General features: G+C 34.6%; 3 protein-coding genes across 3 annotated transcripts; 1 reads left to right on the top strand and 2 right to left on the bottom strand.

Annotated features, from left to right (window-relative positions):
- Positions 1–2642: 2642 nt before the first annotated feature.
- Positions 2643–4238, bottom strand: LOC149009722 (inorganic phosphate transporter 1-4-like). The gene has a single exon (XM_089162326.1). The coding sequence runs from the start codon at positions 4236–4238 to the stop codon at positions 2643–2645; it is 1596 nt and encodes a 531-aa protein (XP_089018452.1).
- Positions 4239–9850: 5612 nt separating this feature from the next.
- Positions 9851–11715, top strand: LOC149009721 (lysine histidine transporter-like 5). The gene is made up of 6 exons (XM_089163372.1): positions 9851–10002; positions 10102–10485; positions 10604–11006; positions 11107–11212; positions 11349–11440; positions 11548–11715. Exons 1-6 carry the CDS (start codon positions 9950–9952, stop codon positions 11713–11715), a joined length of 1206 nt encoding a protein of 401 aa, XP_089019498.1. The 5' UTR covers positions 9851–9949.
- Positions 11716–15349: 3634 nt separating this feature from the next.
- On the bottom strand, positions 15350–23952 carry LOC149009720 (uncharacterized). Its single transcript, XM_089164259.1, has 10 exons — positions 23528–23952; positions 22644–22818; positions 22355–22513; positions 20240–20336; positions 19786–19856; positions 18507–18558; positions 17852–17900; positions 17620–17757; positions 16285–16404; positions 15350–16193 (listed from the first exon to the last, which is right to left on the bottom strand). Exons 1-10 carry the CDS (start codon positions 23725–23727, stop codon positions 16058–16060), a joined length of 1197 nt encoding a protein of 398 aa, XP_089020385.1. The 5' UTR covers positions 23728–23952; the 3' UTR covers positions 15350–16057.
- Between the last annotated feature and the right edge of the window lie 37 nt (positions 23953–23989).

The raw sequence follows: 23989 nt of genomic DNA, 5'->3' as shown, positions 1-23989 counted from the left end.
CAATAAAATAAATAAATAAATGATTTTTTCTTTGCAAATTTTTTTTTTGGGTGTAAACTTGACATTTCAATTCATGTCTTTATCAATAAAATTAAAAAAGAAAGACAAAAATTGGCAAAGTCAAAGATAAAAACTAAACAAAATGAATATTCAGATAAAAGAAGATAATTAATTAGATCCATTTGATAGACTTTGTCAATTAAATATATTGTCCAATATCATCCCCAGTTGAAGGTCGCTGCTCAAATTAGTCTGTATGAACTATAAATGAAAATATAAACTATTGAAGAATTGGGTTCAACTGATGATTAGTCAAAAACCAAATTTAATTGGGAATTAAGAAAAATTGGTAGGCACTTCCGTCGGTTAAATTAGTTTTTCTATTTACTTGGTGAAAATTAAATAAGTAACAAATTTGTTTTCTTTTTCTTCGTTATCTTATTTGAGCTTATTAATAGAAAAAGAAATGGAGTTTAAAAACCCTAGCTCCCACAACTTCCAGTGGGTATTGTTGATATGAAATCCTGCTCATCCTTCTCGCCAAGTACTTGCAAAACACTGCTCGACCTAGGGGGTTGAGGTATGTCTCCGACGAGCAAGTCAATACCAATGAGATATGATCACAACTACTCAATGAAGAATTCAAGTAATTGATCACACAGAATATGAATACTTACTTTCTTACCTGCTTGAGGTGTTTATATACTTCTAGATATCAGAGTTGGATTAGAATATAACTCTAAGAAGAGTTGTATTAGAAAAGTAACTCTAGAAAGAGTTATTTACCTAACTTATTCTTCTAAGTAGTTGACTGGTGATAGAAGTTTACCTTGATCGGTGTCTATGGGAAAGTATCCCTAAAATTTGAATTTAGTGCGAACAACTTAATTGTAGAGCAAAGTCTCTTATGGCTAGGGTTTGATAGAATTAGAGCTGTAGGGGTAAACCAACTGATTGAAGAAATTTAATGCTTAAACATATAATGAAAAGTGAATCAAAGAATTGGTTCCGCAATTTTGTGGAATCGGGTTCAAAATCATGTTTCTAGGGAATCATGAGTCTATGGAATTAGGTTCTGTAGAGTCATATTCCTAAAAAAACCGTGCTTGGTTACCTTGATTTTGAGAAGAGAATAACCACTGCAATGTCACTGGAGATGGAAAAGATGAAGAAGACCAGCCGCTTTTGCAAAGACAACGCTACGGGTGAAGCTTAGTTAGAGAAGAAGACAAAAAAGAAACCGACAATTTTTTGGAGGAGATGGTTCGATGGTCTCACCACATCGAGTTCACGATGCTGAAGAGAAGCTTATGCAACTAGGGTTTGGAGGAGCTTCTGGTTCGATGGTCAAGCTTCGATGGTCTCACCTCTTTTGCAGCGCTCAGGAAACGAAGAGGAACTAGTACCGGTGACGGAGAAACCAAAACCAAAACCAAGGGAAAAAAACCCAAACCAAAATCAAGAGGTCAGACGGCACATTTTGGGAAGAGTTGCAGAAATTTTACAGTAGAAGAGAGGGATGTCGAAGGCGAGGAGAAAGACAAGAATTTCACGATAATGGGTGATTCCCATATTTATATATGGGTTTGATTTGGGTGTGTCTGTTTGGAAACCACCTCAAGAGGTGGTTTCCAATGGATTCCGATTTTTAGGCTAAAACGTGGATTTCAAGTGATTCATGGAATCACCTGGATTCCGACTCAATTTTTAACCAAACACGTTTTTTTGTTGGACTCATGATTCCCTGGAATCAGATTTCAGGGAATTGTGGAACCAAACACCCCCTAAAGTGATCGAACAAATAATGTATCTGAAGGGATCCCAACTGGTGAATCCTGCTCTCTAATCTAACACTTGTCACCTACTGCTTATTTACAAAACAAAAGAATTTACTAAAAAAATAATTAAAAAAGGGATAATTACTATTGGCCCCTGTACTTTGATTTTATTACTACTATATACCCTGTACCTTTCAAAATTTTTAATCCAACCTTTAACTTTTCTACAATTACTATTGCCCCCTACCGTTAAGTTCCGTCAGTTTACTGATGATGTAGCATCTTTATATTTTCTCAAAATACCCTTATACTTATCTCTCTCTACTTATTTACCCTTTTGTCAAGTTACAGTAGTACCCTTAATTAACTGTGGAGAAAAAAGTAACTATAATGCGTTTTATTCTAAAAAAAAAACCACAAAATAAAGAAAGAATGAATAAACTCAAATAGAAACCGAAGAAGAAGGAAAATTGAACTCTAACTCAAATTGGAAATTGAATATCACCTAATATATTTTTAAAATAAATGAAGTTTAGTGAAGGTGGGAAACTAAATTGGATTTGGATTTTGCCCATTTCATTAATTCAAAATAAATGAAGTTTAGGGTAAGATTGACATTATATCTAGTTTTTATAAATGGGATATCATTGTCTTTTGATTTGTCTTTTGATTTCTTAATTTTAATGAAGGGCAAATTAGACATTACATATTCAAACTTAACGGCTACTTAACACCATTATAAGAAAGGGGGGCAACAGTAATTTCGTAAAGAATAGGATTTTATTAGTAATAAAATCAAAGTACAGGGGGCAACAGTAGTTATCCCTAAAAAAAAAACTAAATTAGAACATATGATCAAACAATCTACACAGAGTGATCTTCTTGTGTTTCTTCTTCTTGTGTTTCTTGTGAAATTTCTTCCAGTGACTTCCCCTTGGACTCTGGGACCAAGAAAGTGAAGCAAAATCCCAGAATATTTACAACTGTAAGCATAATAAGAGAATTCCTCACACCAATCCCAGGAGAGAAACCTTTGTCAGTCTTTTTGGGATCTCTGCTTTGTGCAGCATACAAGAATCCAAAAGCTCCCACAATTGCACCAGCTTTCCCTGATGCTGCTGAGATACCATGACATGTTGATCTAAATCTTGCTGGGAAGATCTCAGCTGGAACAACAAATGTGGTACTGTTGGGTCCAAAATTGGCAAAAAAGAAGGTAAGAGCGTATAATACAATAAACCCTATGTGGTGGCCTTTCGTAGTCCAGTAATGGTAAGGAATGGCAATTGAACCCATGAATATTGTCATGAAGAAGAAACCCATCAGTTGAATCTTAAACCTTCCAATTTTATCAATGAAGAAGACAGTAAACCAATAACCAGGCACGGTACCAAAGAGTGCAATTAGGGTTTGTGCCCTTGAAATCATGAAAAGCTCCTGGATACCATTCATGGTTTTTGCAGAAGGAATCCACCCAACTGCACTAAAAATATCCTTCTGAAACAGGTTCTGACTGTAGTAAGCAATGTCCAGCAAAAACCAAGTTGTTGTAGTTCCCAACAAGTGCATCCCATGACGTTTGAAGAACTCAGCTGAGAATAACCCAAAAGAGTTGTTTGGATTATCTGCCAATGCAGTCGTCCTGACTTGCTGCTCAGCTTGTTCTATGTCAACGTCAAGCATCTTTGACATATCTTTTGCAACTTTCTCAGCATCTTTAGCAACTAGAGCAGTGTAACGAGGTGTCTCAGGCATCTTCAGACGAGAGTAAAATGTTAATGCTGCAGGAATAGCTCCAAACATAAGAATTATACGCCAAACATAATCAGCTTGAGGAACAGTAGACCCAATTGGATCTTTAGAGTAAGGCGGTGCGGGAAAATAATGGTTGAAAGAAGATGAAACAATTAGGGCTACTGCTCCACCAGCTATAATCCCAAAACCTTGCATTGCAAAGACAGCAGCAATGAAAGCCCCACGAGTCTTCTTGTTGGAATACTCCGACATGATTGTTGCAGAGAGAGGATAATCTCCACCAATTCCAAATCCAAGCCAGAAACGAAAGAAACATAGGGTACCCATTACAGTATTAGGTTTACTCCCAAAGGATAAACCAGAAGCAATAGAACACAAGATCATGAGTAAGAGTGTCACGCCATAAACAGCTTTTCTGCCTAATTTGTCACCAAGCCAACCAAAGGTGAGTTGCCCAGCTAGGGTTCCACATAATGCAACACCATTCACAGCTGATGAAACATTTGGAGGAAGCGTTCCTGGTTCTGAAGATCCTTCTACATGATAGTATATGCGACCAAGAAGCTTAGTCACTAGGGAAATGCAGAAGAGATCATAAGCATCTGTGAAAAACCCCATTCCTGCAACAACTATTGCTGTAATTTGATACCATTGTGTCTTTGCAGAGTCTAAGGCACTCAACACATGCAGGTCTTCTTTCGCCATTGCCGACCCAGTTCTCCCGGAACCTTCAACAGAAAAACAGAAGTTACAAAAAAGCTGGGCGCAGAAACATAGTTAACAAGGAAATCAAATACAAACCAGGAAAGAAATGGAGTGTGATCCTCAAGAAGAAGCCTAGAAAGAATTGTGTGAGTGTGAGTGACGGGGGAGTTGTGAGAATAAGAGAGAATGGATATAAAGATGATGAAAATCGAATATTCTCAAAGAGGGTTTTTTACGTACTAAGTGGAAGGAAGTTCAGGTTTGAATGAGAACTGAAATATACGTGGATGCCTTGGAGACATCAATGCAAACTGTTTTCTGGTCTCAAGGAAATAGTCAACACTTTGAGCGCGGATCTCTCCCCGTACATTTGATTGTTGAGTACTCTCTATTGAAAGTGATTGCAAAATTGAGCACGATCTTTAGGAGTTGGTTCAGGTATTTCACATTAGTTTGTTAGTTAGTTACAGATATGCTTCTTAATTGTGTGCTCCTTATTTTTATGTGAGTTTGTTAGTCAATTGAGGGATACGTGTATTCCTTGCTTTTAAAAGAGTTTTTTTAAAGAGTCAGGTTTTTTAGGTGAGTTTGTTAATCAATTGCTTTTTTTTTTTTTACTGTTGGATGAATTGTGAGGTGGAAAATGTGATTGCCTCCAAGTATAGTTTTCCATAGTTGTAAATGAGAGTTAATTGCTGTTACTGTCAATTTTGTTGTTGTTTCTATTAATTAAAGTTTATAGAATTCTTGCAGATTTGACTACATTTCTTCCTTTCTATCCCTTACACTCCCATTTCTGGGCAGCAGTTGCCTTCCTGCAGACAAATTTATCCAAATGTTTTGGTATTTTGATGCAATAGGACGCACAGATGATAATCGTTTGTAGCCTTGCAGGATATTATTAGTTAAGGATAATGATTCAATTTCTGGAACATGAAAGGAAAAAGAAATAAAAATGAAATGCTGGCAGAATTTGAACCCATGATTTTTACATGATAATGGAGATAACAACTGTTGAATCTCATTCAACTCACATGAATACTTTCAGAATCTCATAAGATTATTGATCCCACACAATGGTGCCCAGTAAATTAACACCAAGTTACAATAGAACTCTCACACCTGGAAGGGCTACCAGCTGGCTGTTGAAGTCACTGATGATGGATTATGCGTCCCTAGCTAATAATGTTCTTTATGTCCTGTTTAGTAGTTCAATAGACTAAGGCAGACATCTAGGTTGCATTTTAGTGTAAAAACAAGAGCATCAACCCTTTCGAATCGAAAATTCTAATATTAAAGAGTAAATAATTAACAACAAAAAGAAACACAGAAGCTGCAAATCCCCTGTTGGTGTCAGCTCTGTTATTTTCTTCCCAATGGAAAAGTGAGGATCTGGGTAGTCTAAATTTGAGGTGTACATTCTCTGTCTTGGTGAAATGGTTTTGATGAGAGTTAAGGAAAGATGATCGGTTGTAGGTCTTTAACTGTTAGATATGGCTGGGCAAAATTAGATGGATCTCCTACCCTCCTTTCTGTATTTCTGCTGGAATAACACAACTGAATAACATGGCATTAGATGGATCTCATAGTTTGCACTTGTTGTTCCTAAATACATTGAAGCTAATTATTAACTTCCTGTGCCAGTCTTTAGCTCAAAATGGAAACTACAGGTCCGCCCCTGGATTCCTCACCCGGCTAAAGCGCTCAGTGCTCTCTCTCTCTATATGTGGGAGATATCGTCCAAAGCCTCCAAGGAAGAGAATGTATCGTGAATGAATTCTATTCTATTCTATTCTATTCTATTGAAAGCCCTAATATTTTACAGAGAAAAACAAGTGGAGAGAGAAAGAAGGAGAACCCTCCCCATGCATCTTTTTCCGGTTCTTACGTCTCTCTCTCTCTTGTTTCTCTCCTCACAATCTCCCCTCTCTCTACCTATTTTGCCTCGCTCTCATCTACCTCTCTTCCTTTCTCCATTTTCAGATTTAAAACGAAAAATATAGTCCTTAATATCAGATGTTTTTTCCTTACGAACTAAGAAGAAAATTTGATCAAATTTCTTATGAAGTGCAGAATCTTTTATGATCCAGTTTCAATATTTTCTCCAAGCTTGAAAACAGAAATCCATTCTTCTTCATCAAGAATGAAAAATATTACTTCAAGAAACTTGTCATAGTCTGCAATCTAAGCTACCTTCCAAAGTTCTTCATCTTCTCGAACTCTTCTGTTAGCTCTCTTTTGCTCAAACCCTTCCAAGGAGCCAAAAAGCTGGTCATGTAATTTTTACGTCTCTGTTTCTAGAATGCAAAAAGACAGGTGAAGATCCTACTTTCCTTCCTTCTTCCATTTATTGTCTCTCTTGAAAGCTCTCACACAAAAACTAAATTAGGAGTCCATTTTATTTATTTATTTATTGTCTTGCATGCTTTTGATAAGTAGCATACTGGAAGTTTGAAATGAATACTATATATATATTAGTAATGACACACGTGTTCAAGCACGTATGACGTGTTTTTGAATATATATATATATATATATTTTTTTCTTTGAGTTAAATTTTTGATAAAATAATGATAATTATTATATTATTTTATTAATTAATATTGTATCTATGAGTTATAATTACAATTTATAGATAATCTACAATTTATCCATCACATTATATTAAGTTGGAATGACGATCTCCAAATTATTGACGACAGATTTTTGATGTCAATTCAAAATCACCTTTCACAACGAATCAGATTTCATGAATCTAGAGTTTTCAACCAACGGTTCATGAATCCAGAGATTTGAAATCTCTAGATTCATGTAACCAAACAGGCCCTAAATGATTTATAGATCGAATGAATTGTATAGACAAGGATCTTTTGGAAAAGATAAATGTAATCATGTTCAAATGTCCTTTGAGTTAATGCCAATTAATGATAATTATTATGGTATTCTATTAATTAATATTGTGTTTATGAATTATAAATACAATTTTGGATATGTTTGTTAAAGGATTCGAAGATCTAATGAATGGAATGTAAGGATATTTTGGAAAATAAAAATATAACTATGTCCTTTGAATCCATACTCAATGAATGAAAATTGTTACATCATTCTATTAATTAATAGAGTCTTTCCTATGAATCGCTTGAACATAAAATAACTTCATCATATGCATCAACCCAATTAAGCTCATTAAGTGATTCAAAATCTTAGTCAAATTTGCTATACAAACTCGACCGCTTAATCTATTGAAATTGTAAGATATATGGTAAGCCCAAAATGAAGGAGTTACAAATTTTTATCATGACATCTCATACAATCTTATCTTATATTGACACTTCACCTGATTGTAGATTGACTATTGGGGAGGCCAAATAATGAGTTTGGATCACCTGTCCGTCGGACAAGTACTAATATTTTTTCACCATATACATTATGCGGACCAATGCGGGACTCACACTGCGTCCTACCTCTGAATTATTTTATTATATTTGGAAGTAGGGTCCACATTAAAAATTTAGGTAAATTAATAAGAGGAATAAAATATAGATAACACAATTATAAGTAAATTATATAAAAAAAAATATTGAAATAAAGCATAGGGGCTAAAATTGTGGGGAAAAAACTTTAAAAAAATCGTGAAAGAAAAAGGTGAAAAATAAATTGTGGGAGACATTGTAGGAAAAAACATAAATTTGAAGTCTATTAACTAAATATGAGAAAAACAGTCAATTTCCATATTAAGTAACAAAAAAAAATTCAATGATTATGATTAGATCTAATAGTATTAATGGCTGAAATTCCAAACATCAAACTAATGAAATTTGAAATTTAAAACTTAAATTGCTATTAGTAGGAATCAAAAGTTTAGGGGATTTAAAAACAAAATTAAATGATTATGATTAGATCTGATAAAATTCATGACTAAAATTCTAATCGATATTTAAATTTCTAAATAAAAAATTCAATATGTTTTCTAAAAAGAATACTAGAAAAATCATGAATGAGTGTGAGGGAGAAGAATAATTTGAAGAAAGGAGAATAAATACCTGATAATTGTAGAGAAGATTTATAAAACTTCAATGTATACCAAGTACTCTAAAGTTTTGTGAGACACGTGAGATAAAAAAAGAGAAATAAATAAATAAAAGAGGAGATTCAATAGACAATAAATAAGAATGAAAATATGACAGAATAAATAAGGAGAAATTCATGGATTGTGAGTTAGTTAATTTTTAATTAAGACTTAACTTTTTATTCCTTTAAAATATGAGAGAATAATTGGGGAAAACTAGGGTTTAATGGTAGCCATAACCCATAGCCCCCCGGCCCTAATGTGGCTCCACCACTTTATCCTATTATATAGTCCTTAGTTATGTAAATAGGATTAGAAAACTCTATTCCTATAATTGTGTATTTCATCTATGTAATAATTATATTAAAAAAATTCTTCTTGCATACATTCATTGAGGCTTAGTATAATATACACATCCATTGCATCAAACATTTCTTGTGTTTATTTTGTTAACACAAATGTTTTGATTAAGTGTAATTTTCTTCTTCTTTATTACAATTTATTTTCAGCTCTGTGACATGGTTAGTGATCCCCGGAGTGGATTCATATGACTGTAATTGAGTTTTCTCCAATGTGATAGTTGTACATACAAACACCACAAAGGTTGAATTTCTAAGGTCTGTATTCAACTTTTTTCCCCATTTATATTCATCACTTGGTTTATAATATCGCTCAGCCCATTCCATTTTTTAATTTATACATTGGTTTTAAATAGATACAATAATGTCTATTATGTATTCTTTTATACATTGGTTTTAAATAGATACAATAATGTCTATTATGTATTCTTTTTAATTACAAGCCTCGAGAAACAAACAACAACAAAAGAAGATACGGGAAGTCAAGCTATGATTGGGGAATCAATGTCATTTCATCTTTTCTTTTCTTTCTTTATCTGGGTAATCAAGAGATTACGAGAAAATTCACCAATAACCAAGGTTTGATCAATTCGATTCTTCTTTGGTCGACAGGTTGGTCTATTATAAATTGTCCATAACAATATCCATTAAATCCAAGAAGACTGGATAAAAATACAATAATTTTACTACAAATAAACACTCTTGGGTGGTAAAATTTTTGCGGTGTTTGTGTAATTATTAGACGTAATAAAAAAAAATCATCTCTATCTTGTATAATAGTAATACACATGGACCAATATCTTATCCATTTCTGATTAGGAAATGGACCATCATTTACTCGTAAATATGTGCCATGTGTCACATCATCCAGTTTCCTTTCAGCGTTTACTAAATAATAGACACCATGAACAATTCAAACCCAACTTAGTAGGATCACATGTTCCTTCTTTATATAAACTTTATTTACTCAGCTGAGATGATAATCAAGTTTTATCCAGTCTCACTTCAAGCTTCACACTTCACTCAGGTTGGAGGACTAGAAACACAGCAAACATGTGCAACTCCACAGAGAATCAAGCTACTGTTAGTATTCTCTCCTTTCTCCTTTTGGTTTCCCAGGTTTCCATTCGTTTTTGAAGACAAAATGCTTCTCATCTTGGATCTCACCGGCTTTGCAGCAAGATTCAAGAACCGAGGAAGAGAAGAGCCTGGATAATTGGCTGCCAGTGACAGCATCTAGGAATGCAAAATGGTGGTACTCTACATTCCACAATGTAACAGCTATGGTGGGTGCAGGTGTTCTTGGGTTACCTTTTGCAATGTCCCAGCTTGGATGGTATTATTATTCTCACCTAAAAAACCCATGAAATATGTTTCCAAATGGGTCTCCGTTTTTAACAATTTTAGGTTTTCATCTCATGTTTCATGCATGCAGGTTTCCTGGACTTGGTATCTTGGTTCTTTCATGGATTGTCACCTTATACTCCCTTTGGCAGTTGATTGAATTGCATGAAGTTGTACCTGGAGTACGTTTTGATCGTTACCCAGAACTAGGGAGTCATGCTTTCGGCCGAAAAAGAGGTTATTGGATTGTAATGCCTCAACAATTAGTGGTTCAAGTAGCTACAGACATTGTGTATATGGTCACAGGTGGAAACTCCATAATGAAGTTCTGTGAGCTGCTTTTTCCAAGCATGGGTTCCATTAGAAAAACCTATTTCATATCATTCTTCGCCGCTGTACAATTGCTGCTTTCTCAAACTCCCAATTTTAACTCACTAAAGAGTGTGTCATTACTTGCTGCTTGCATGTCTGTTTGGTAATTACAATTTTGCTTCGGCTTCTAGACTTCTAGTCTTTCAGTGTGAGATTTTTATTTCGTTGTTTCAGCTAACATGTACAGATCTAAATTTTGATTCTATGAACAATGTCTGCAGTTACTCTACCATAGCTTTTGTTGCATCTGCGATAAAAGGCACACAGAACAGGAACCTCCATGTACAATATGGGGTTCGAGCAACCACAACAGTAGGAACTGTGTTCGACGTCTTCAATGGCATGGGAACTATGGCTTTTGCCTTTGCAGGCCACAGTGTTGCTCTTGAGATTCAGGCCACCATCCCCTCCACACCTGAGTTGCCATCAAGTAAACCTATGTGGAAAGGAGCACTTGGAGCATATTTTTTTGTAGCATTTTGCTACTTCACTGTTGCTATCTTTGGCTACTGGGCTTTTGGCATTCATGTAGATGATGATATTCTTGTGACACTGAGCACCCCTAAATGGCTTATTGCAATTGCTAATCTTATGGTATTCTTCCATGTCGTCGGAAGCTATCAGGTATAGAACTTGACACTATTAATCACCATATAAGTAGAGGATTCAAACACTATTAAGAACAGGTTTCGATCAGCATCTGAATATGGAATTTATTTTCTAGGTTTTTGCAATGCCAGTGTTCGACATGATTGAATGCTACCTTGTAAAAGATTTAAAACTCACTCCTGGCATCACTCTACGCCTAGTTGGACGCAGTGTTTATGTTGGTGAGTATGCTTCTCATCCTCATGAATTGTATCTGCTTTGCCTGTGAAATCAACCAAATGCTCAGTGCCAAATCTTTTTATATATATGGTCTCCATTTTTTCTACCCTAATCTGGTTTTTTGCCTTGCATTTTCAGTTGCCACAGCTTTTGTAGGGATATGCATCCCTTTCTTTGGGGGGTTATTAGGGTTCTTTGGTGGACTTGTCTTTGCATCAACATCATATTCTGTGAGTGATCATTACCTGATCTAGTTTATATCTATATTTTTTTCAATGTTCCTGCTTAGATATATCAGAAAGGCTTTTTGATCCATATATTAATGGTTTTGATGTAGCTCCCTTGTGTAATCTGGCTTATCTTGAAAAAACCAAAACCATGGAGCTTCCACTGGACGGCAAGTTGGTTCTCTATAATATTTGGAAGTCTGATAATGATTCTTGCGCCAATTGGAGGACTACGATCAATTATTCTTTCTGCCAAAGAATACAAGTTCTTCTCTTAGAAGTTGTTGCAGAAAATTTGTTCAATTTTGCTTTTTGTTTCGGTTTGTTTAAATTTTTAATTTTTAATTTTTGGTTGTGAAATATCAGTTAATTTCTGCATTTTGGTAAATATTTTGACCAAAGATAATGCAAAAAAAAAATGTAAATATGACATGATAATAAAAACTTCTGTCGATTATGTAAATATAATAAAGACTTTTGTTACTCTCCCCAGGGTTCATGCATCAAGCTCTTCTCCTTTTCCCTTTTGGGCATTTTTCCAAATAATTAATACGCTCAGACTTCTTGATTAGGAATTGCTAGAGAGGGACCGGAATGAAAACATATCCTACAAGAAAAGAATGCACATTTCCATGTGTGAGAGAGAAAATAGGGTTGACACTTCATCTTATTTTGTATTTTTATACTCTATTGTATAGTCTTTATTTGTGTATATAGGATTAGAAAACTTAATTCACATAGCTGTGTATTCCATCTATGTAATAATTATATTAGAAAAATCTTCTTGTATATATTGCTCATTGAGGCTCAATAATCAATACAATATACACTAATGCATTTGAATCAAATATTTCTTGTGTTTATTTTGTTAACACAAATGTTTTCATTAAGTGTAATTTTCTTTTTCTTTATTACAATTTATTTTCAGCTCTATGACATGGTTAGTGATCCCTGGATTGGATTCGTATAACTGTAATTGATAACCATACCTTACACTAGGACAGTTTGCAGTGGAGGAGTCACATTATGGCCGGGGGCCAAGGCCCCTTGGATTTTTTAAAAATTTGATTTGTTCTATAGTTTTTCTTTATTCTTCTCACTTCACATGTGAAATACCATTATTTCCCCTTCCCCAAATTAAATATATATAGAAGTTTAAGATAAAAATGATGGGTATATATGTCATTCTTAATCATTATTTGATGGTTATCATTAATCCCCTAGTTTTAAGAAATAAAAAGTTAAATTCTAATTAAAAACTAATTCAATAGTGTTGTATTTGCTTAGCTTTTTGAGTCAACCATTTGGTACAAAAGTGCATTGTGGTGCACAGCAAATGATGTTTTCTCAAATCTTCTCCACAATTATCAAGTATTTACTCTCTTTATTTCAAATTATTCATCTCTTTGTCACTCAAGATTTTTCTAGTATTCTTTAAAAAAAAACATAATTGATAGAATTTTGATTATACTAATAGCAATTTAAATCTTGTTAGAATTTAAAATTTGATTTTATCAGATCTAATCATAATCATTGATTTTTTTTTTTTAATCCTTAAACTTTCTCTTAAATTTCAATTCATATTAATAGAAATATAAATCTTGTCCTAAACTTTCTCCTAAAATTTCAATTCATATTAATAGAAATTTAAATCTCGTTTAGAATTTCAGCCGTCAATTTTATCAAATCTAATGTAATAATTTTATTTTATTTTTGAATTTCTAAACTTTCGAGTTCTACTAATAGCAATTTAAATTTTATTAGCTCGATGTTTAGAATTTTAGCAATTAATAATCACAATCATTGATTTTTTTATTTTTTTTATTTTGGTAAATATCATTTTTTTTTAAACTTTTACCGTTAAATATTTTTCTAAAACCCAAACAACCCTTGGCTAAAAATATATTTATTTTAAACCATAAATTACCATAATCACCCTAACGTTAAATACTAAATTACTCTCAATTAAAATAATTATTAAAAATCAAAACATCATAGTTAAAACCCAAATTATCTCCAATTATTAAAAGCCCAACATTCCTTTTTTTTTTTTTTTTTATCAAACAATTAAAAAACACGTACTACTATTAAGTAAAATTAAAAATGCAATTAAGTAAAAGAAAAGGTATGTTGATAAAATTAAACACGTCCTATTATTTTGGATTTTTTTAATTGTTTAATAATTTTATTTTATTTTTTTGAAAAAAAGGGTATGTTGGGCTTTTAATAATTAAAGATAATTTATGTTTTAACTATAATGTTTTGGTTTTTAAAAAATATTTTAATTGAGGATAATTTATTATTTAACTGCCAGGGTAATTACTGTAATTTAAGGTTTAAAATAAAAAAAAAAATTAGCCAAGGACAATTTATAGTTTTAGAGAAATATTTAATAGTAAAAGTTAAATTTAATCAAGAAAGTTAACAAAGATAGGTGTTTGAAACATTTGTTAGGTAAGAGAGGAGGTAAAAGTGACATCATCCAATACATCACGACTGGTATTTTCACTTGCTTCGACATGTTATTCTCATTCTCTTAAACACACTAACCACTAAATGGATAGGAAATAATTTGATATGTTAGAGTATCCGTGGGTCGAAACTCTTATTGAAAATTTGGGGTTTTCGTGATGAATGAGCGCAAGCAAATTATGATGGCAGACACACTGATTTGAATCCCCAAGAAACCATACATCCAATTAGTTGCGTTTTGGCCATTAGAGTGGTTAAGTCACTCTGCTATTAGGATTCCAATTGTCACACAAAATTGGAACAGCATGGTGAGCGACCACCTGATCTTGAGTGAAGCAATTTGTAATATGAACAATGGAACCGCTTGTATTGTGATACCTCAACACCATGGGAGGTATGATAATCTACCACAAGCACTGGAACAGCCTTGTCAAATTCACTTTCTAGGGTATTATTACCTTCATGTAATTTCTAGGGTAGCCTTGTCAAATTCACTTTGTGCCAAAAGCCCAGTAGCCAAAGATAGCAACAGAGAAGTAGCAAAATGCTAAAAAAAATATCCTCCAAGTGCTCCTTTCCACATAGGTTTACTTGATGTGGCCAATTGCTAATCCCTTTCTTTGGGGGGTTATTAGGGTTCTTTGGTGGACTTGTCTTCGCATCCACATCATATTCTGTGAGTGATCGTTACCAGATCTAGTTTATATCCTATATTTTTTTTCCATGTTCCTAGTTACATATATCATAAAGGGTTTTTGATCCATTAATGGTTTTGATGCAGCTCCCTTGTGGCCTTGTGTAATCTGGCTTATCTTGAAAAAAAATCGAAACCATGGAGCTTCCACTGGACGGCAAGTTGGTTCTCTATAATATTTGGAAGTCTGATAATGGTTCTTGCGGCAATTGGAGAAATTGCTTGATCAATGGTTCTTTCTGCCAAAGATTACAACTTCTTCTCTTAGAAATTGTTGCAGAAAATTTGTTCAATGTTGATTTTTGTTTGGGTTTGTTTTTATTTATTTATTTATTTTATCCAAACCGAATTTACTTGATTGAAGAGATCTAAATAGATTTTTGCACGGTTTGCTGGTCTAGTGAAGGTTTTTTTTTTAGGGTTTTTTGGTATCTATTCTCACTCTCATATTTTTTTTTTAGGAATTTGATATCTATCAATTTAAATCCTATTTTTATTTAAAAGAGTAAAAAAAAATCTCAAAATCTGTGATAGACTTTTTATCTATTATGGATTTTGGTCAAAAATCCATTCTATTCATTTTTAGACAAGCCACATAAAATTCAAATGCAAATTTGAGAGCATAAAAATAAAATTATATTATTTTTATAAAAATCCTATTATTTCACATTTTTCTTCACTCCCCAAATTCTAATCGTGTATTCTTAATTTTTCATTTTTCATTTTAATATACCAAACTTATTTTTCATTCCATAATCAATTCTTGATAAAAGGTACACCCTTTTTTATTTTTGACCAAAATTAAATTCTTGTATTCATTTATTTTAAATAGATAAAATGGAGAATGAGAATTAATACCCAAAAGGCCCTTAATAAATGAGAATATTATTTGATTCATCTCAGGTTCAAGAAATTCTAGTCCTTGACATTCTACAATGAAAATCAACACTAGAGCCGAAAATCTCCACAGAAGAAAGAAATAAAACTGATTCATTGTTATTTCTCAAAAAACAATTGCAGGAAGAACCTAGGAGAGTTTTAAAATGGAAAGTAAAATAGGGGAATAAGAATTACAAAAGAAAGGAGAACAAATAAATATACATTTTCAAAGAATAGTGAAGTGAAGTGGAACTGGAAAAAAAAGAGGGTGTAACCGAATCAGATACCCTTCTCATCTAAGCTACATTACGCTCCCCAGGTTATCAAAAGAGGGTAGAGGGGGCTGGCATGCCACATTTATCATACACCTTCTTGAGCTTGATCATGCTGGCAGCCTCTTCAAAACATTTAGGAATTCCTCTTCAATAATTTAACATCTTTCTTTATCAACAATTCTTTTTAAGTTAAAATTCCCCAACTGCAGACAATTTGATAGCACCACATTCATGCTCCCATGCATTTTACAGAACTCTTGAGTCTCTATCGCAAGTGCTTCTGTGAATAACAGCCGCTGATCACGAGGCTGCAGAAGCCAACACTAGATGGTCTCGCCTACTCTGCATGAATCTTTGCCGGAATACATCAAATTCACCCTCCTTGATTGCTTTCCTAATCGATCGGAAGAATCCCAGATAATGATGAGTATTGTGTCTGCAAAGTGTAAGGAAAATTGATCTCAGATGTAGACACAGAGTATATAAGTAACAAAAAAAGCAAAAAGATACAAAGAGAAAACTACTACATTTCCAGAAGAATCTGTGCCAGCATTTCATGAACATTCAGCAGGTGGTTGATATAGGCTTTGGTATGATTCTGACATGTGTAGCAGCTACAGCCATCAGCAATTGGAGATGTATCTTTCCTGAACATTAACCAACAATAAAACCAGAGATATTTTATTCGTGTCATATTCCATATTCTGGCATCACAACTTAGAAGAAAAAAAAAGCATTATATACCAAAATGTAGCAGTGATGCTGGTACTAATTAAGATAATGTTTTAATGTACCAATTCAACCACCTTAGATGATTAACCCTCTGCAACCCCTTCCCCCCCACTTCCGTTCTCCCTCTTTGACAATACCATTTTTTGTACAAGGACAAATAAATGAACACCTCACAAGGAAATCGAGGAATAAGGATTTGCTGTCAGTATTTTTATTTTAGGGTGTACAGTTTTTTTGTCTTGTCCCGTAGAACAAGTAATAAAAAATAAAAATAAGTATTCCTTGATTTACCAATTCCAATAAACCTGAATCAGATTTAGGGTCAAACGCAAATACAAAGAACCAGCAAACCATTAAGCTTGAACTACCAATTATAAAAAAAATTAACAAATTTTGGAGTCTTAACATTCTAAGAATGACAAACTCATCCAACTGTACTTCTTAATTAGTATGAATTCTCAAACCCCATATCCTTAGAAAATTGAAAAGTTCAGTCACTTGGCACAAAGGAAAATCAACCCATGAAAATAGAGGAAAAACACATTTCTATCCCCTGATTATGAAACAAACTGATTTAAGCCCGCAGTATTTTCTTGGTAACAGCCCTCCAAATCAAAAGTCAACTCAGATCTCACTCTTGAATTTTAAGGAGTTTTCATCTTATAGTTTTGTTGGTGATTGAAAAGCCACAACCAATCAGATTTGTATCCTCACAAATGCAACTAGACTATATCATATCTACAAGGCCAGATTTGGCCTTAGAACATTAGCCAGCTCAAAGTCAAATCCTTTACCAACATTAACATCCATCTTCATTGACTAGGTAAACTGCATAGAAAACAGAGAAACTGATTCTTTACATCAAAAGTGAACATTATCACAGATATGACACCTATAAGGCTATAAATTCCAGAACATTTGGAGTAAGCAAAAGTAAATATAAATCTTTCTCAACTTAGAAGGAACCAAATGTAGCTAGAGTAGTAAATTGGCGACAAGAATCACATGATAAATATCAAAAAGATCAATGCAGCAGTGATCAGTCAATAAGCATCCCAGAGAAATCAAAAAGACAGTATCTCGTACAAGCTAAAGAGGTATTTTATGTATTTTCAAAGCTCATGAGTCACCTGTAAAGTGTTGCTCGTAGATTTATCTTTGTGTGGTCACTACCTAAATCACTGAGCTGTGAACCAGAAATGTGACTGTCAGTTCCATCTAGAGGAAAGGTGAGTGCAAATCCTCCAAGTGTAAGCTGGTAAATGTACCTGCCAAATTGTAGTTGTTTTCCTCAGACCGATGGAAGATGAAATCAATATAGCAACAAGGTAAAGAAACTACAAACTGAACCCAGGGACATACGTTGAGTCAAACAGATCAATCCCAGCAGCAACTCCCTGCAAAATCTCCTCTGACATGAAAAATAAAATGTTAGTTCATTGAGGGAATATATTGGAAAAAATTATAGTGTACCTTACCTGAATCAAACCATATCAGTCTGGTACGGTTGTGTAACCTCTATAAGTTGATACAACGTTTTTAACAAGTATTATATTGATACCCACAGATCCTGATACATATCAGATAATGCAATGCTTAACCATAGTTATAATCCTTCTGGAAACTATACAGAGAACAATTCACTGCTATCCATATAGGGATGTAAATACACAAAAGCCAACACTTCCCTCAGTTCACTTAAAAGACCAAAATGGTACTAAGAACTGAAGCAAATAAAGTGAGTAAATATGATTCATGACTGGGTCAAGCCTCTAAATTGTAAGCTCACTTCATTTAATAACCTGAGATGAATTTTAATGTTGTTTTTAATAATCAGAAACAAATTTTTATTTGTGATTATAATGCTACAAAGAAACGAATTTAACATGGAGGATGCAAAGACTAGAATGAGAAAGGAACAAGAACCTTTTGCCAAATATTATATGCACAAGTATGTCAGTTTCTCCAGAAAGAATTAAAATTGCTAGTTAAAAGGAGCAGGAAACAGTTGGATTACCTGGAAGTCCAAGCCCACAGACCTGGCGTGGCCTTTCATGAGGTAACACATCCTGGTTTTGAGGGAAGTATTAGTTCTCTGAAATTATGGTGCAAAAGATAAATTTTCAATCTAAAACATTACCTCTGTAACAATAGTGAGTTTGTAACAACATACATGGTGAAACTGAAAGTTCCCCCTAACAGCCTTACATGTAAAACTCAAAGTTGATTTAAGCACTAAAAAGGAAAGGCTTAACACAATCCTTACTGGGTACGAAACCTAAATTGACTTGGAAGTGAAATAGCTCAAACGATGGCAGGACTAATAGAATCCTAATCCATCCAATTAATAACAATTATTTGCAACTTAATTGCACAGCATACAACCAGATCAGTTGTAGCTAACACAAATCAACTTAAAATAAACCAAAAAAACAAACTAGCTATAATCCATATACAATTCTATTACCCATACTTTAGGCCCATTAAAGTGCCATACTGAAAAACCCATGAACCAATGACTTTTGGTCCCAACATATCTACAACCCAAAGTATATTCCTGAGCAAGCATGTCTATGACCAAAGGTTTACTCCTAAGAAAACAAGCACAGCTTGGTGATGAATCTGTATCAGCAAGATCTGCTTAAGACCCACGTTTCAAATGTCAAATTCAAGACAAACTTCCAGCCATCACAAAGTTATTTGAAAACCCATGAAGTCAGAGATCTAGACTGGCAGCTGGAACACTACCAGACACAGTAACAGTTCCAGCTTTCTGGAAACTACTTATTTGTACTGGATACTTGTAGGGAACTCCATAACATCATAAGCTTGAAATAATGAATATTCATATTCCATGAATGAAGAGTTTGATAGACTTCTCTTTTTTATGATCAACCATCTCTCCAATGAGTTTAATTGCCCAAAATTTAAGAAATGGCATGAGAACCCCAGGGTGATACCTACAATGGTAACATATGAGTGCAGTTCACTCTTAAAGGATACCCACCCACGCACGCACACAAAACAACTTTTGGAATTCATATTTAAATGCCAGCTAGCAAGTTGACAACTTTTTTTACCAGCAGTCCAGCAAGATTGAGGGTTATCATACAAGTAATATGCTAAAAGTTAATCGTACATGATACACTCTAATTAATAATACACAAAAAGTGAGTAATCCGCAGTCTTGACATCGGGTGCTCATTATCAAGATACACAAATGTTTTCAGGACAGGCATAAGATTCCCAACAAATGTGAATATTTAGGTTGGCATAGACTAAGGGCTCATACTTACAATCACAGCATTAAGAAGAGCAGAGCGCTCATCAATACTCTCTCCAAGTCCAAAACCACCAATCCAGAAACCTGTAACAAGCTTTTTCTCAGAACTATCAGCAAAGCAAAATAAGAAAATGCAATCTTGATCTGTGCACCATATTCAAAGCCTGACTTACTTTCACATTATCAAAAAAACTAAGAAGTATGGAAGTTCAAAGTTCACAAGCCTAGAACAGACATAGCGGATAAGAACAGGAGAATCTGAGTAACTCATTTTCACTTTTAACTTTTATCCAGAAGAATTCACCCAGATCAAATAATCAAGATGGTAAACGACATGAAAAGGTTTACTCATAACCTGTAAATATGTTATCCCATTACCATGAAAAAATGGTATGAATAACATAGTCATCATATCTATTTCAAACACAAGAAGAGAGTTATCGAAAAACTATGAAGAGCTAAGTCACCTGATACATCTCGCCTCATTACTTCTTCAGCACAACGACGACGTTCTTCTAAGCTAGAACCCCCAACAATAGCCCCGAAAATTGCTCCTCCATTTGCCTAAATTTCATCAAATAAACTGATATGAAAAAACCAGGTTCTAGAAGACAAACGAAGAGTGTTCTTAAAAGAAGCCCTAAAGAAGGATTTTAACACTGGAAGAATCTCCATAAATAAAGAAGAAACTCAAGATTGAATACAATAGGTTCTAATGTCAGAAACAGCTTCTATGTAGATGCAGGGTAAGGCTGCATACAGTATGCCTCTCCCCTTGCAGTGGCAGGAACCTCTTGCACTGGGTACGCCTTTTTCTTTCAGGCTCTGGTGCTAGAAGAAGTTTGCACTAGAAAAGTAAGCGATGGAACTTTAAATCATGACTTTAGACTACAAGCTTTCAAAACTAACTTGCCGACCATAGTGTACCTAGGCCATAGAAAGGAGAAAGAATATGAATATAACTTTTTTATGAATACTGCAGGAATTTTAGAGCTGGTCATTTAATTATTGATATCACAGAACAAAAATGGTTTCAGAGAATTTCAAATAACAGAGATCAGATATAGTTTATGTCACTTCCAAAATGAATGAAAATATTCCTTTTAAATCCCATTTCAGATCAGTTCCCAACAGTCTCCTTTTTATCACCTCACAATAATGACAACAATCTTCTGATTTACTAGAGAAGAGGAAGAAGAAGAAGAACCAAAAATTTAAAAATAAACAAATAATAATAAAACAATTACTTTTACGTTTTTTCTTCACATGTTGCATAAATCTTCATTGGCCTGGCAAAGTTATCATCAACATATCATACGTGTGGCATATTTGGGATCATGTTAGATACCTTTTGTTGTAGATCAAACTTCTCCCACCCCAACATCAAAATTTTATCATGTCAAAAATGAACCATCCATTTTCCTCTGGATGAAGGACACATGTCCATCAGTCACATCCAAAGGTTGAGTTAAGATTTAGAAGATAGAATTTTTTTTATTTAACTTAATCTTAACATTTGGATGTGACTAATGGACATGTGTCATTCATCCAAAGGGAAATGGATGGTCCTGATAAAATTCCCCTCCAACCTCCCCCCCCCCCAAAAAAAAAAAAAAAAAAGAAGAAGAAGAAAGAAAGAAAGAAATAAACTCAATTTAAATATATAGTGCAAGCTGCACTGGCACCCCAAAACGGAGGCCTCAAGGCACTAGCACTCCCACTTTATGTTTGAAAAACAGACACCCCAAAATTGGATTTTCATTGGACACGCTAGTCCAATTTGTCACTGAAAACTGTTATATCACTGCTTTTTTTTTTTTTTTTTTTTTTTTTTTGTTTTGGGGGGGGGGGGGGAAGTAGTACCTCCTTTAGGATATGAGAGGAAATAGTCCTTTTCAAGAAAATAGTGAATTATATTTCTTACTAAAATACCAATTTAGTGATTATAGTTTCAAGATTGAGGTCTAGGGTCCCAAATGCAACCTTGATGAAAAACTTGACAACCGGATATAAATAGAAGCAGTAGTTCTGCATGGGCTAAACAATGGTAGGATCTCCACAGCTACTCACTGGGATCACCTTATCTGTTGCATAGCTGCTAATTAGTCATCAGACATTGGAAGCATATTGCCAACATTGACCCCTGTCCATGTAACTATGTAAATTCCATCTCAAAAAGAAACATATCATAACAATCATTCCAAGACTAGTCAATATCAATAGTCACCCTACTATCTGTTGAATGGTTGGGAAAGATCAGCCATACATCATTTTAATGGCTGAGGATACAAGGGGAAGAGATTCAGCAGATGGAGAGCAATAAGATTCAGATGGAACACGAAGTTTGACATTTGGGTAAACCCCAAGGGCGTTCAAGCTTTCCAACAGTGGGATCAGCCTTCATATGGCAACCAACCTCTCTACAATTAGAAATTACTCTGCCTCAATAACATTCGATGCAAATCTAGGCAAAAGTTGAGGTTGTTTGATCCAAAGTGTTCGCAACTCACACTACGATGAAATTTACTGATAAGGACAAGCAGAATATGAGCCTTGGTATTGGACTGATAATAGGTACATACCAGGTTTAAGGCAATACAGTCATCAAGCCAACGCACAGTTCTATCCACTGAAGTCTTGTTCCTTTTCTCAGAAACCCATGCAGGGACCTCGTCAGCCAAACTAGACCATATATTTGGTTCCATTGAAGAAATCAATTCGATGTATTCTTTTGGTTTTATCTGCACACAGAAGTTCAGATAGGGACATTCTCAATACACTTCTACAAGAAAGTATAATAGCAGAGTAAAAGTTAATGCTTATCAAAAACCATTAAGTAAGTGATACTTAGAAACAACACAAGGGCATTACCAGTCGGCGACCGCAAGGTGTCTCAAAAGAAGCTCCAATTTTGTTAGTTCCATCATAGTCTGGAAGGCAGTGAATAGAATCCCTTGGGGCAGCTACAAATCCATAATCAGTCAATCCTACCATCTGGTGCAATCCCCCAATATCTGAAATTGTTTTTGATGAAGGGCACTCTAAGCTGAAGGAATTCCCAATGTTAAAAACATGTCATCAGCCAATATATGCACAACTTTCCTATTTTTTTAAACCTTGATAGACAATATCAAATATTTCGACAAACAGAAAATTTTAGAACCCGCAACAAAGGATGATAGGTTGAACCAAGGATCCTATAGAAGTTTAAAAACCACCCATAAATAAAGAACAGAGCACACATTTTCAACTCAGCTCTTCCCACAACAAGGAGTCTAGGGGAAAACATTGCCCAAAAACTCCCAAGTATATTACTAAGCATTGATTATCTAATGGTAAAAGCTACCCTAATAAATTAACATATATTACCACTTAAGGCAATACCTGAACTGCAACCTCTAAACATGAAAATTTAAGCACAGTTTGGATGATGGGAGACCAAACTGCAGTGAAGTCCTAGCAGTGCCACCATGCACGTTCATAACTTCACAATGGTGTTCCATCACCAAAGTCAAAATCACATACAACTTACGCAGGCAAGCAATTGGTATGGAATACCCACTTGCCCATAAGGACCAGAACCCCATGACCAAATCACAAACACCATGTTTGCAACCCACAACTTCTACACAGTGATACCTGCTTCCACGTGGCCAGCATTAGCAAGCAAGAGAACATAACCCAGAACCAGTGCTCCCATTGAACACTGAAGCATCTAAAGCAGCATAACTTTGTGTTAAGTGAACTAGACTTACAAGTGGAGAGGGCTTGTTTGTAGCAGATGAGAATCGGGAGAAGGGAGGAACTGGAGGAGATTCGGAGCAATGAATACGGGCAAACCCTTCCTTGTAGTGAGCAGAAGGGCAGGAGTTTCTATTGGGTTCGGGCAGCTGCTCAACTGGAGAACTCCTGCCCGTGCTCTTCCATTGCTCCATGCTTTCACTGCGAACTTCATCTTTCCCTACTTCAGTTCTTTTTCACACCACGGAAACCCTAGCAGCTCCTTCCTGAATCCTGACAGCGAAACGTAACAGATTCTCCGTACACTACGAACTCTTCTATTGAAATAATCCGAATCTCTATAGTCCGGATCACTCCGGTGACGGGTTTGTTTTTTATTTTTTGGTTTTTTTTCAGGTAAAGATCCGCGTTCAGCAAGGGGCAGAGGCCCAACAACAAAAGACGACGACCCATCAAACGATGAGTAGAACAATGGT

This window comes from Hakea prostrata, chromosome 7 (genome assembly GCF_041222555.1).
Source record: "Hakea prostrata isolate BN-2017 chromosome 7, UWA_Hpros_2, whole genome shotgun sequence".
Taxonomy (NCBI): Eukaryota; Viridiplantae; Streptophyta; class Magnoliopsida; order Proteales; family Proteaceae; genus Hakea; species Hakea prostrata.
The sequence above is the reverse complement of the archived record's forward strand: the minus strand, read 5'-3'. Positions and strand labels throughout refer to the sequence as shown.

Bases quoted from the DNA above. Each gene is read 5' to 3' on its own strand.
- LOC149009722 (XM_089162326.1), bottom strand. From the start codon at position 4,238: ATGGCGAAAGAAGACCTGCATGTGTTGAGTGCCTTAGACTCTGCAAAG.
- LOC149009721 (XM_089163372.1), top strand. From the start codon at position 9,950: ATGGTGGGTGCAGGTGTTCTTGGGTTACCTTTTGCAATGTCCCAGCTT. The intron at 10,486-10,603 runs GTAATTACAATT...CAATGTCTGCAG, and splicing joins GCTGCTTGCATGTCTGTTTG to TTACTCTACCATAGCTTTTG. The intron at 11,007-11,106 runs GTATAGAACTTG...TTTATTTTCTAG, and splicing joins ATGTCGTCGGAAGCTATCAG to GTTTTTGCAATGCCAGTGTT.
- LOC149009720 (XM_089164259.1), bottom strand. From the start codon at position 23,727: ATGAAGTTCGCAGTGAAAGCATGGAGCAATGGAAGAGCACGGGCAGGA. The intron at 22,514-22,643 runs GTAATGCCCTTG...TTCTGTGTGCAG, and splicing joins CACCTTGCGGTCGCCGACTG to ATAAAACCAAAAGAATACAT. The intron at 17,758-17,851 runs GTATGTCCCTGG...ACAATTTGGCAG, and splicing joins ATTGATCTGTTTGACTCAAC to GTACATTTACCAGCTTACAC.